This window comes from Osmerus eperlanus, chromosome 12 (assembly GCF_963692335.1).
Source record: "Osmerus eperlanus chromosome 12, fOsmEpe2.1, whole genome shotgun sequence".
Classification (NCBI taxonomy): Eukaryota; Metazoa; Chordata; class Actinopteri; order Osmeriformes; family Osmeridae; genus Osmerus; species Osmerus eperlanus.
Window position 1 is genome coordinate 9,946,070 of NC_085029.1, and position 12,810 is coordinate 9,958,879.

Sequence of the window (12,810 nt, forward strand, 5' to 3'; positions counted from 1 at the left end):
TGGTGTGCGTACACTGTGTGCAGTTCTTTGGGGAAAAAGACCCTCTCCCCAACTGAACCTTTGGACCAGTCTCTTTCCCAGAAGTGGAATTAGAGGCACAACCCCCATCCGCACACCATTCTGTATTTACTCAGGGGTTAATACATGAAGTGGGGTGAGGGGGATACCAGGACATGTAAACCCCCTCCCCCCTTCTTCTTTGTCTCTTTATTTACCTTCTTCATCTCTTTCTCTGTCTCCTCAACTTCATTTCATATTTCATGTTGGTAGTCGTTTGTTGTCGGGTTGTCTGGCAGAGCCACAACCTGAACCCCAGTGACAATATGAACCCCAACATTTGTCAAGAGAGGCTTAGCAGAAGCAATGGAGGGAGAGAGAAGAATAAAGAAAAGTGGGAGAAAAGACAAGTGAACGAGTGAAAGAGAGGGAGAGAGAGAACGACAGAGAGATAAAAAGCGAAAGAGAGAAAGTGTGTGTGATAGAAGAACAGATTGTAACATACTGACTGTAAAACAATACTCTTAATGTGTATTTAACGCCAGTAAAGCAGCCAGCATGTAATTGACAATGGACCAAAGGCAAGAGGCAGCTGAGGGAGTAAGGGAGCATAAGATAAAAACGAGAGGGGGCTGTCCTTACTTGTTCTCCAGTGTATGTTTGGAGCTAGTTCCAGGGGGAGGAGGCAGTGTGTGTGTGTGTGTGTGTGAGAGAGGGAACCAGAGACACAGAGAGAGAGGCACACCGAGAGACAGAGTGAGGCAGTCAAACAGAGAGAGTCAGTAAGGGAAGCTCCACTCTTCTCCCCTGTCCAGTGCTCTAGTTCAGGGACCATGCTGCAGGGGTGTCATTTAGCCTGGCTTGGGGCTCTCTTCCTGGGGCTGGCCAGCACCTTGGCTGGGGCCTCTGGTTTCCAGCATCACCGCTACGAGGAGATGGTGCGTGCGATGTTCGCCGTGCAGAGCGAGTGTCCTTACATCACCCGGATCTACAGCATCGGCCACAGCACTGAGGGACGCCACCTTTATGTCCTGGAGTTCAGTGACAACCCTGGGGTCCATGAAGCAAGTGAGTACATCTTTAATGTAGGGTTAGGAGTGTGAGTAGAACTCATATTGTGTCATATATGGATATGTGTGTGTGTGTGTGTGTGTGTGTGGGGGGGGGGTTATTCATAGGTATATTGTTTCCTTTATTCACTATCTTATTGCGGTACAGTGACGTTGTTTAACATTAGTGTCCCAAAATGGGCTCCAGGCTCTCCACCTCTTGTGGCATCCACTTATTGACTGCATGTGAAGAGCAGAGTGTTTCTAGGTAGTCAGAAGAGGAGAGAGAGAGAGCCGTGCAGGCAGGAGGCAGCTTTTATATGGGGGTTGAGGGTTAGCCTGGAGAGATGAAGCCTGGAGAGATGAAACGGTAACTAAATTTTTGTCTGTCTTTGTTTTATCATAGTTGTGTAATATTTCATTCAGTGTCAGTCATTTGATTATGGCAACAAAATCAACACAGTTTGAGTAGTAGCTTTTTCTTGGAAAACTGATGGATGTGTGCCCACCCCCCCATACTAGGAAAACAACAGAGAAAGCTTTTTGTGAAAGTTTTTAGCACTTAAAATGGAAAGAGTCTCCCTGTGTGTCTGTGTTGAGTGGTTTCACAGTTAAGTCTACTGTCAGGGGAAAGAGGAAAGAGCCAACAGGAGAGAAGCTTGTTTGAAACATCTGCATTTCATTTCAAAACCCAGCTTCTGATTCTGTACGTTCTGTTTGATTCATGTCAAACTATGTGAAACGGCCAGGAGAGGAGAATTTGGACTAATGTTTCTGTACAGATCTTGTTCTGTTAATCACTGAAACCTCTGCAAGTCTCAGCACAGCCACTAAATCAACATAATGGAATTTAGTTGAGCTCTTTAGATGATCTGCGTGCTCTAACTGACTGCTGATTGATGGTATTTTGTTTCTTTTTATGTGGAAACAAGTCACATTTTATAAACTTGTTACATAGAAAGGATTAAGGTAGCTGTACTCTCAGAACAACCCAAAGTATGGACGGCATATTCAGCATTCTTTAGTGCAACAATATTAAAAAGGCATTAAATAACTGATTGCAATTTATGATGCCTATAAAAAAAATATAGCTAGATATATGATAGATGAATAGCATGCCTCTGGGTATTATTTTTTGGCCGGGGCTGGGCTTGCATTTTTTCACCCCAAGTGGAGCCTTCCTTTAGTAGAATGGAAGGATGTGCGCGTGTTCCAGGGCCGAAGGTAAGAGAAAAACAGGAAGTGTGTGGATAGGCAGGAGGAATTGCTGGGTGACCCTTGTCTTGGTTAATCCAATACAGGAAGTTTATTTTGCTGATTTGGTCACGCGTTGCTGAGTGTGGTCAATCTCGAGCCTAGCCCCTGGGAGGCTGACTTTGTATGCTGGATGTCAGTCCAGTTGTGGGCTTATTAAAGCTTTAGGGTCTGTTTCCTGGGCAGAGTTACGCTAGGTAGAAAATATAGGCAGAGGTAGACACATTTTTGAGAAAAAAATTGTCTTTAGAGGAAGGTTGGCTGCAGGAAAACTGGCATAAAGTATCATTGGGTTGATCTCATTCTAGATAATAATCTTGAAAATAACTGCCCATGCCCAGGATGTCCATCAAATATAGTGATCGAAGATTTGCTCTTTATCAGGGTCTGTTAGATTTTTCTTTAACAAAGGCAGAATTTTCTAATATGCACACACCTATTCGGCAATGTCTTTGCTTTATTGTGTAGGAAAGAAAAATATTTTACAGACTGCTCTTGCTTTGTTAGGAGTTGAGTCTGTTGCAGACTCCAAAGAATAGATGTTTTTGTGATAACATCCGCTCCTTCTTCTGTGGTGAAGGTGGTGGTGAGGTCCCATAGGGAGTGCTGGTGGTCAGTCTGTGTTCAGCTGCCTGCAATTCAATAGCTATTTGTCGAGACAGTCTGTTTAGATAGGTGGCTAAGCCAATCAATGAGGGATTCCCCAGGACAAGCAGATGAAATTAACCAAAATAATCTACTCAAATTACTGGCACCCTAATTACTTGTGTCTTGTTGTTAGTTGTGATTGACTTTGTAGGTATCATCAGCACTTGTGTCATTTATATAAATCTATTAGTCTTATCAGTTTTTGGATTGTGCTACAGTGTTTTATTAATCGCCCTAATTTGGGTGTTACTTTTGATGCTACAAATACCCCATGTATTGACATTTCTTGAATTTCTTCGATTATTTATGCTACTGAGTAGATGTTGCTTTCCACGTCACAAGAATGTCACTGTCCTGATGACACTATGCTATTCAGTGCATGTGACATATAAACCACGTTGATTTTGACTTGGCTTCATGCACTTACCAGACTGCAAATTGTTTTCGATAAAAGTGTTTGCTTAACAGCATGTGTTTTGCTGCTCAGAGTCCTGTTGTTAGGACTGTAAGAAATGCTTGATCTCTGTACAACATTTCCACGCTGTAATTTTGTAGTACTGCTTAATGAGCCTCAGGGTGTATGTGTGTGTGTGTGTGAGAGAGTGTGTGTGTTCACCGTGTTTGCACAGGGGGGTCACTTGTTTTCAGTTTTTGCCTGCTCTGCATTCTAAGCGGACGTGAACCTCTCTGACCCCTCGTGACCCCTCTCCCTCTCTGATTGCTTGCCACCTGACTCATGTTTTTCCAGTGGAGCCGGAGTTCAAGTATGTCGGGAACATGCACGGGAACGAGGTTCTGGGCCGCGAGCTGCTCATCCAGTTGTCCCAGTTCCTGTGTGAGGAGTACCGGGCCGGGAACCACCGGATCATGAGGCTGATCCACGACACGCGGATCCACATCCTGCCCTCCATGAACCCGGACGGGTACGAGGTGGCAGCCAGGCAGGTACGCTGATGCAGAGCAGTCTGCAGGGGCGGGCCTGCGGAGGGTGGGGCATGCATGAGCACACACGTACACACACAGAAACACGCGCGCACACACGTTGACGCGCACAGAAACGGACACACGTTCAGAAACACTCACACACACACAGACACACAGACACAAACAAGTGTACAGAGCAGTTTTTGTCCATGTCTATTATCATCTCTTATCTACCAAATCCCAAGAAGAATTCTTAGCATCCTCCAGAGGGTAATTACATGAGCCAAAAAACACACACAATATTCTACGACTAACACACTCACATGGTTGCAGACACACACACTCACACACTTCACACACACACACAGCATCTCTTTGAGACTAATTACAGTATATATAGAGGGACACGTGGTGGCTGCTCCTCTCTTCTAAACAACACACACACACACACACATTGCAAAGTGGTGAACCCATACCACAAATTGGTGTAAAGCGTTCAATGTATGTCAACAACCCTAAGTAAACAACCAGAAAGTCAGCAAAACACTTTTCAAACACCCTTTAGTAACTTAGTCATCACTCCAAATAGAAGCACATGTAGAAGTCAATATTGAATTAGGTTCTAGCATTAGTATTGTTTAAAACAGCCTGTGCTGTCCCACTAGGGTTAAGACATACTGTACAGTTCATAGCTGTAATAACCACACATGTTGGTCTGCTTTTGGTCCACAGGGTCCTGAGTTCAATGGTTATCTGGTGGGGAGAGGGAACTCAAGGGATGTGGACCTGAACCGGAACTTTCCTGACCTGAACGCCCTCATGTACTACTACGAGAAGACCAACGGACGTAATCACCACCTGCCCCTGCCCGATAACTGGGAACAACAGGTGGGTTATTACTGGGCTTCCAGACACTCAGCCACACACACACCTACACCCACTCACACTCCATTCCACTCCATCACACACACACAACTCAGACACCCCTTCAGACAACCTCATATTATCCACAGATATCTGCTTACCTCGGAGCAAGACTGTGGGTTATGGCATGATGGGGGAGTGTGTGCTTATGAGGGAGACAGTCGTTTGCTATGTGTTTTCTACTGTTCTCAATAACAGACATGCTGACTGTCTGGGATACATTATAGTGCTGTCTTGGATTGTGTTGACGTACATAATGTATGACCTGTGTCAAGTTACCTGAGTGGTTGGTGATGGGGTGTATTTGGGAGGGCTACCTTCTCCCTAAATCCGGTTTTGGGCAGTTTAAGGCAGAATGATTGGATGATTGACCAAACATAAGCTTGTCACAGATAATTGATGACATAACATGGGTAAGCCTATGTATGTGTACTGTGTGTGTGTGTTTGTGTGCTCTATATGCCTACGTGCATGTGTGTGTGTGTTTGTGCACATGGCTTAATATGAGTGAGCTTGCACATGTGTGTGTTGCTGTGACTACGTGGGTGGTGAGGACTATGCTTGTCTCCCAGTGTGGGGTTAAAGCTCTCCAAGCCAACTTTGTTGTTCTAACACTAGGTCAAACATGGGCCACAAGTCCCTCCAGAATCAAGAACAGGCACAATACGTTAGTTTACACAAGAGCTCTAGGGCCACCTGCATTGAAGTTTTACTGTACACCCTCAACAGTACACATCCCTTTTGTCAAGTACTTGCAGTATGGATTGAATTGTATGGTACAAATGAAAGCTAACAGTAAAAACCAATGTCCTTCACACCTGACAAGAGATGGGGTTCACAGGACAGAAAGCACATTTATAGGGACTTCCTCTTGGCCTCGGATGACGGACAAGTGGCGATCACTGCTCTGCCAAGTTTGTTGGCAGGGCAGTGGTGCTTTATATAGCAAAGGTCAGCTAACAGTAGTTATCTACGCCGCGCACAATGATGGGATCTCCCCTGAGATCCGAAGGAAGTGAAGCGTGAAGAAGCCCTGGTCTTACCAGACTTCAGGGAGCAGTGGACTAACAGAGGAATGTGGTTGGATCTTATGAGAGCTTGGTGCCTCTTGGTCCTAATGCTTCTTAAGCTAACATATAAGGCCAGCTTTGTCCCTGGAAAAATGGGCTTGGACACTGCACTGTCAGACATCCACTGCCGCACTTTAGAGTGAATAGGGCTGTTGTATGTATAATCGAAATTCTATTTGTCTGACACAGTTATATATGCTTCCTGGGTATCCATACATGGTTCAATTTAAATGTTTTTTTAGAAAAATGAGCAACTGCACTATGGACAGACAAGAGCTTGTGACATTCTTGGCATCCTTTTTCAGGGGTCTTATTTAGTCAAGGTTATTTTCAAACAGTCTGTTCAAGAAATAGTTGTAGGCTACCACCCACAGACTGTGCGTGTTCCTGGGATAGCTTACAGTATTTACTCAGCGTCTCACAGGAAGGACACTGCATTGCATTGCTTTTGCGTCACGTAACAGTAGTTCTTAGCAAGAAGTGTCATTTCAAAAGCCCTGAATTCAAAAGGGATATCTATTTGTTGATGTAAAAGAAAAGAAAGTCACAACACTATAAAATATATTTGAATTATAATGGCGCCTGTTTGTTTTTGCGTATAGGCATGCACAAGCATGTTCTCTGTAACGCTAACCCTGGTGACAGGATAGGCCAAAGGGGAGCCTGGTCGTATATTAAAATCCAAAGATAATAAATATCAGCCAGCCTAAAAACAGACGTGGACTAGGTCAACATTTCAACCTGTGCCCCCAAATATAAAAACCTACTCTCCAGTTGGATTGGACTTGAACCAACAAAGCAAGACATACATTTATTATTCTTCCTGTGGGAGACCTGTCTCAGATCTCATTGGGGCTCAAGTTAGCAGAGCATTGCTAGTACACCAACCTAATGACGCCGGTAACACACAGGGGAGATAGTAGGTCTGAACTGATAAGACTGGAGTTGAGTGTAGACGCTGGTCTAGAGGTGGATTAGAATTTACTTCTGAAAACTTAAATGTACTTTCCAGGATCTCGTGCTAGTGCTGACTGTAGGTGAGGCTAATGTAACAATGAAAGAGAAACAGGAAAACACAGAGACAGAAGAATAAGGAGAGAGAGAGAGAGAGAGAGAGAGAGAGAGAGAGAGAGAGAGAGAGAGAGAGAGAGAGAGAGAGAGAGAGAGAGAGAGAGAGAGAGAGGGAGGGAGATAGGGAGAGAGGGAGAGAGGGAGAGAGGGAGAGAGGGAGAGAGGGAGGGAGACAGAGACAGAGAGAGAGAGATGGAGAGAGACAGAGGGAGGGAGGGAGAGAGAGAGAGAGAGAGAGAGAGAGAGAGGAGAGAGAGAGAGAGAGAGAGAGAGAGAGAGAGAGAGAGAGAGAGAGAGAGAGAGAGAGAGAGAGAGAGAGAGAGAGAGGGGGAGGGAGGGAGGGAGGGAGGGAGGGAGGGAGAGATGACTTGAATGGTCAGTGGAATACCCTTCCACCTCTAGCTGAAGCAAGTTTGCTTGTTGTTGAAGTAATCCATCATCACATTTCTTCCCTCTCCCAGGTTGAACCAGAGACCCTTGCAGTGATCAAATGGATGCAGAACTATAACTTTGTCCTGTCGGCTAACCTGCATGGGGGGGCCGTGGTAGCTAACTACCCCTTCGATAAGTCCCGGGACCCCCGAATCAGGGGCAGGACCACCTACTCTGCCTCCGCTGATGACAAGGTCTTCAAGAAGGTATAAGTCAGAAAATGTGAAAGATTAGAAGTGACTGAATGTCAGGCCATTGTAATACATGTGTACATGTTCAAGCTTCAACTTCAAGTTTGCCATGTGTACAGCTACATTGGGATTTCTAGTCCTGCTCCTCCCAGCTGTTTCCTATTGGTCGATAAGTTCAAGATCCTAAAGTGTGTATGTGTATGTGCGTGGGTATGTGCGTTTCTTTACAGTTGGCCAGGACTTACTCGTACGCCCACAGTTGGATGCACAAGGGCTGGAACTGTGGGGACTTCTTTGATGAGGGGATCACTAACGGGGCCAGCTGGTACTCTCTGTCTAAAGGTGAGTAGTTTCCCTGTGGAACACAGTCTCCAGGCTAGGGCCAACACCAGCTCATGAAAGGGACCGCCAAACCACAAACTGTTCAGCCAAGAATATAGTTTGACTAACAGTTTTTTATGTTGAGTTTGATTGGGGTGAGATAAGTTCTCATTTCTTTTTGACTAACTTCCAGTGCCACTGAGTCGTGTAAAGAAGAAAAAATTGTGTTTTATGTTTCTCGTGTTGAACTGGTTTGAAGACTTGTTATTTAGTCAAAGACTCATGTAAACTCTCATTAGGTAAAACAACCTTTTACTTGAGTACTATACCTCGTCTAGACTCTGACATTTCTGGCAAGCCCCAGAATTCTTTTGGAAAATTATTTTGTTTACTTTACATGTAGTTGGTATGGTACTTACAGTGCTGTTTACTCCAGCATTGGAATCGGACGATGTGAAAAACGCCCACAGCCTCATTTAGCGGGCTTGTGTCATATTTACTCAAACAAATAATTTCTAGGCCACAGTTGAGCCATCTCAGCTAATGTTACTTCCTAACTTCTCACCAGTACTGAGCATGTGTAACATGTTCTCTTAGTGTACCACGCTGAACACAACTGAGCAAATGTTCCAAACACAAACAATCCTCTATTTCATTAGTATAGTGTAGTTATGTCTTTCTTCATGAAACAGTCCATATGATGAAAACATGTACACAAGGAACAGCAGACAGTATGACAATGTGGTTCATTACTCGTCATCCCATAGGAAGCCTGTAATATATTATACATTTACAGTATATACAATTTACTTTGACTGACAGTGTTTGTTTTTTTCATGTGTAGAGTACAGTCATAGATTCTCGTTGATCATGTATAGGAGGGGCAATGGGGCATGTTCTAACACAGAACTTTATTTTCACAAGTCTAGATGACAGATGTCTTTTTCTCTCACACAACTACAAAATCTGTAAGACAATTTAAGCAGAAAAGCATCATCATGATACTGCAAAAAAACAAAACATGGATCAGATCTTGACCCCCGGTGAGACCAGACAGGTTTTCAACCATATGTGTCTGTCTACAGGCATGCAAGACTTTAACTACCTCTACACCAACTGTTTTGAGATCACGCTGGAGCTGAGCTGTGACAAGTTCCCACCAGCCTCAGCCCTGTCCAGGGAGTGGCTGGGCAACAGAGAGGCCCTGGTCTCCTACCTGGAGCAGGTGAGAAGTCTCCAGGCTAGAGGCCCCTTCACAAGCCAGGGATGTAGGTTAATAACCGTCTGAGAGAGGACATGATAATACTGATATTGTTCTCTGGGAAGAGATCCGATGTTATGGCTGTGAGAGGACCTTGGTGCGTTGGCAACATTCTCCTGTCATGAGGTTGATGTTATGGTGCCGTGCTGTCGAGATCCTACTAGGCAGGAAAGAGGCAGGTTTGCTACTTTGTCAACACATTGCGTAAACCATTCAGAGATTGCCATTGCTTGCTTTATCTTTGATTCCTACACATCAAGAACTAGTTCTAGTCAAGAACATTCCCAATAAGCCCATACAATTCCCACACACACACAGACAAACACACACACATTCCTGTAGGATTTGTGCCTTCAATGACGGATCGTGTTCCTGAAACATAGTAGCAGCACCAGGCTCAGGAGATACGTTATTTGACTCCTATTGTGCCGTTTGAATGAAGTACACATGAACACTCAGTCCTTTAATCTGAACAACAGTTATCCACAAGTCGTCGTATAAAAGCTACTTGTGTTTCACAGTTACTAGCAGATCAGTGTTGCCTGGTAACAACCCTGTACCCTAACTTGTCCTTTACCTCTCCTCCAGGTGCACCATGGGATCAAAGGCATGGTGTATGATGACAACAACAACCCCATCGCCAGCGCTGAGATCTCAGTGGCTGGCATCAACCACGACGTGACCAGTGGTAATGAGAGGGCCGGGGCTTGATGTCACCAGATATTCCCATTGTCCAGTTACTTTCAATTTCATATCAATTTGTTTCTGTGTCACACGTTTCAAGTACATCGGACATGTACGTTTCTTTGACACCTATTTAAGTTTTAGGGTTTTAACCCTTGTGCTGCCTTCGGGTCACATGACCCAAAGGTTCATAACGAACCATCGTTGTGTTTACCCAATTTTACCCAATACAAATACAAATAAAAATAATTTTCTTTTAACCGTCGCAATGTGGGGGGTCTGAGACAGCCCAACGGTTAAAAGAAATTGCTTTACTTTGTTTTTGTATGCGGTAAAGTTGTCGCAATACGACTATGGGTCACAACGACTGATGGGTCAGAATGACCCGAAGATAACACAAGGGTTAAGGTAGTGGGAATGACGAGTTTATCAGGGCATGTAAAACGCGTTGTGTTAGAGCTCTCTCTAGTGGTGAGTTACTGGAAGCAAGCTTTAATGGAGCCTTTCCTGACAGATCAGTAACATGAGAAGAACGTTAGAAATACTAACATACAATCCAGTGCAACCTGGTTTTGGATGGTATGATAAAAAGGTAGGAGATATCTCCCCTCTATACTAATTTGCGTGTTAACATGACGTGATCTGTTGATGCTGTTTTGAAGGTGTGGATGGAGACTACTTCAGGCTTCTATTGCCAGGGACCTACACTGTCACAACGAATGCAAATGGCTACCTACCTTCAACCAGCACGGTCACTGTAGGCCCAGCCGAAGCAATACAGGTACGTGGTTACGTGTGTGTAAGTGTGCGTGTGCACATTCATGCTGAGTCATTCTTTCGATAAATTTCTGCCTATATATTTCCATTGGTTTATATTTCCAGCTTCATTTTTACCTGAAAACGGCCCCGAAAGACAACAACCTGAACATCAAGAATAACCACGGCAAGAAAAACCTCTCTTCTCCTCCTAAGATCCCTGTGAATCTGGGCCCAAGATGAGCCATGGACTGCAGAAGTACAGTAACACAGTCAACCCACTAGCTAGGACCAAGGCTAACAGGTGGGCCTGCACACAGACTCCCACAAAAGCACATAGTACAGATGAACAGTGAACAACAACTTTTATGATATGATTACTTGTGTCTTTTATAACCTGGTTGTCTGTGTAGATACATAATAAGGGATTCAGTAATGACGTAGTTATTTTGTAAGCCTCATGTATTTATGTATTAGTATAATTTTACTGTACTGTATTCAGTGATTTTAAGGTCAAGGAAAACTGAATTGCTTATGACTGTAATTTGATGAGAAAAAAAGAATGACAATAAACTCTGTTCAGTATTTTTATTTATTTCATCCGGCATTTTATAAATGAATCATGGAATTGCACTTAGATATGCAACATAAAGATGCAACGTTTTGTATTTTACACCAAATCAATACTGTCACTGAGTTATTGATGTAATTGGTTTTAAAAAGTTAAGCATAAATAAAAGTTTCTATGATTTTTATCAAACATAAATCTTTGAATTTCAGTTAGTTAGCAACATTTAATCCTGTCCGGTTATCCTTTATCACTTTTGTTATAGAGGCCAGGCCAAAGTCTCTGATCAACGGGCTTTTGTACCACAAGGTGTCACTACAGTCCTGCTAATTAAGTGTCTTCCCTCGACCCTTCACGGTAAAGACTGAACTAGATGTGTCAGTGTGTTCGGGACTCATCAGAAGACATTGAGAATGATTGCTCCAAAGGGAGCGGGCTCTGCATCGGTCCGTTGTGGTGAAGAAGGAGCTGAGTCGAAAGGCGAAGCTCTCTATTTACCAGTCGATCTACGTTCCTACCCTCACCTATGGTCACGAACTGTGGGTAGTGACCGAAAGAACGAGATCGCGAATACAAGCGGCCGAAATGAGTTTTCTCCGCAGGGTGTCCGGGCTCTCCCTTAGAGGTAGGGTGAGAAGCTCGGTCATCCGGGAGGGGCTCAGAGTAGAACCGCTGCTCCTCCGCGTCGAGAGGGGCCAGTTGAGGTGGCTCGGGCATCTGATAAGGATGCCTCCTGGACGCCTCCCTGGTGAGGTGTTCTGGGCACGTCCCACTGGGAAGAGGCCCCAGGGAAGACCCAGGACACGCTGTAGGGACTATGTCTCTCGGCTGGCCTGGGAACGCCTCGGGGTCCCCCAGGAAGAGCTGGTGGAAGTGGCCGGGGAGAGGAAAGTCTGGGCCTCCCTGCTTAGGTTGCTGCCCCCGCGACCCGACCCCCGGACAAGCGGAAGATGATGGATGGATGGATGGATGCTCCAAAGGGTGGTCATTGTGTAAAATAAAAACTCCATTTGAATCAACTTACAGCTTCTCAAAACGGGTGCTGTTTCAATGACCCTTCATGCTTCCATTGCAAGGATCCATTAGAAATGTGGTCATGTTCCTTACAGATGGCCCTTATTCTATAAACAATTCCACTGGGCTATACATTTGGATGAAACAGGGGCTCCAGTCTGTGCTTTTGAAAGAGAATTTTCCACTTGTTTTTTGACCACCAGCTTCCAAACACAGTTCAACAATAGCCCACTCTGACAAACAGGAAAGAGGAAAAACGTACTTCAGTGGGCAGACTCAACTTGTGACTGTGAGGTACAACTCCACTGGAAGTATAGACAAAGATAGCGGGGGATTGTTTTCAGCCCATATTTATGAATATAAGTCATTCAAAGTTGCTTGTTCGTAAATTACTGTATTTGATGACCAATAAACATCCATTACTTCCGACTCATACTGTAAATCTCCTCTGATAAGTCAACCGCTGGCATCATGACACACAATGTATTCTTTTCAAACAGAGAGTGTAACCGCTGGCCAGACAAAATGAATGATGATAACAAAAGACCCACATGGCCTTTTTCTCAGTGAATACACCACTGTATGATGACCACAGTGTGACTGCTCTATAGTCTCTTCATTCTGGTGTTTTCTCAAAGATATTTGC

At 44.4% G+C, this 12,810-nt stretch overlaps 1 protein-coding gene across 1 annotated transcript; it reads left to right on the top strand.

Annotated features, from left to right (window-relative positions):
• The first annotated feature begins 489 nt into the window (after positions 1–489).
• On the top strand, positions 490–11,173 carry cpn1 (carboxypeptidase N, polypeptide 1). Its single transcript, XM_062474645.1, has 9 exons — positions 490–1,065; positions 3,697–3,893; positions 4,605–4,760; positions 7,399–7,575; positions 7,791–7,902; positions 8,967–9,106; positions 9,731–9,830; positions 10,489–10,607; positions 10,709–11,173. Exons 1-9 carry the CDS (start codon positions 831–833, stop codon positions 10,823–10,825), a joined length of 1,353 nt encoding a protein of 450 aa, XP_062330629.1. The 5' UTR covers positions 490–830; the 3' UTR covers positions 10,826–11,173.
• Positions 11,174–12,810: the final 1,637 nt, after the last annotated feature.

Coding starts and splice junctions, on each gene's coding strand:
- cpn1 (XM_062474645.1), top strand. CDS start 831: ATGCTGCAGGGGTGTCATTTAGCCTGGCTTGGGGCTCTCTTCCTGGGG. Junction 3,894..4,604: donor ACGAGGTGGCAGCCAGGCAG/GTACGCTGATGC, acceptor TTTGGTCCACAG/GGTCCTGAGTTCAATGGTTA. Junction 7,576..7,790: donor ATGACAAGGTCTTCAAGAAG/GTATAAGTCAGA, acceptor GTTTCTTTACAG/TTGGCCAGGACTTACTCGTA.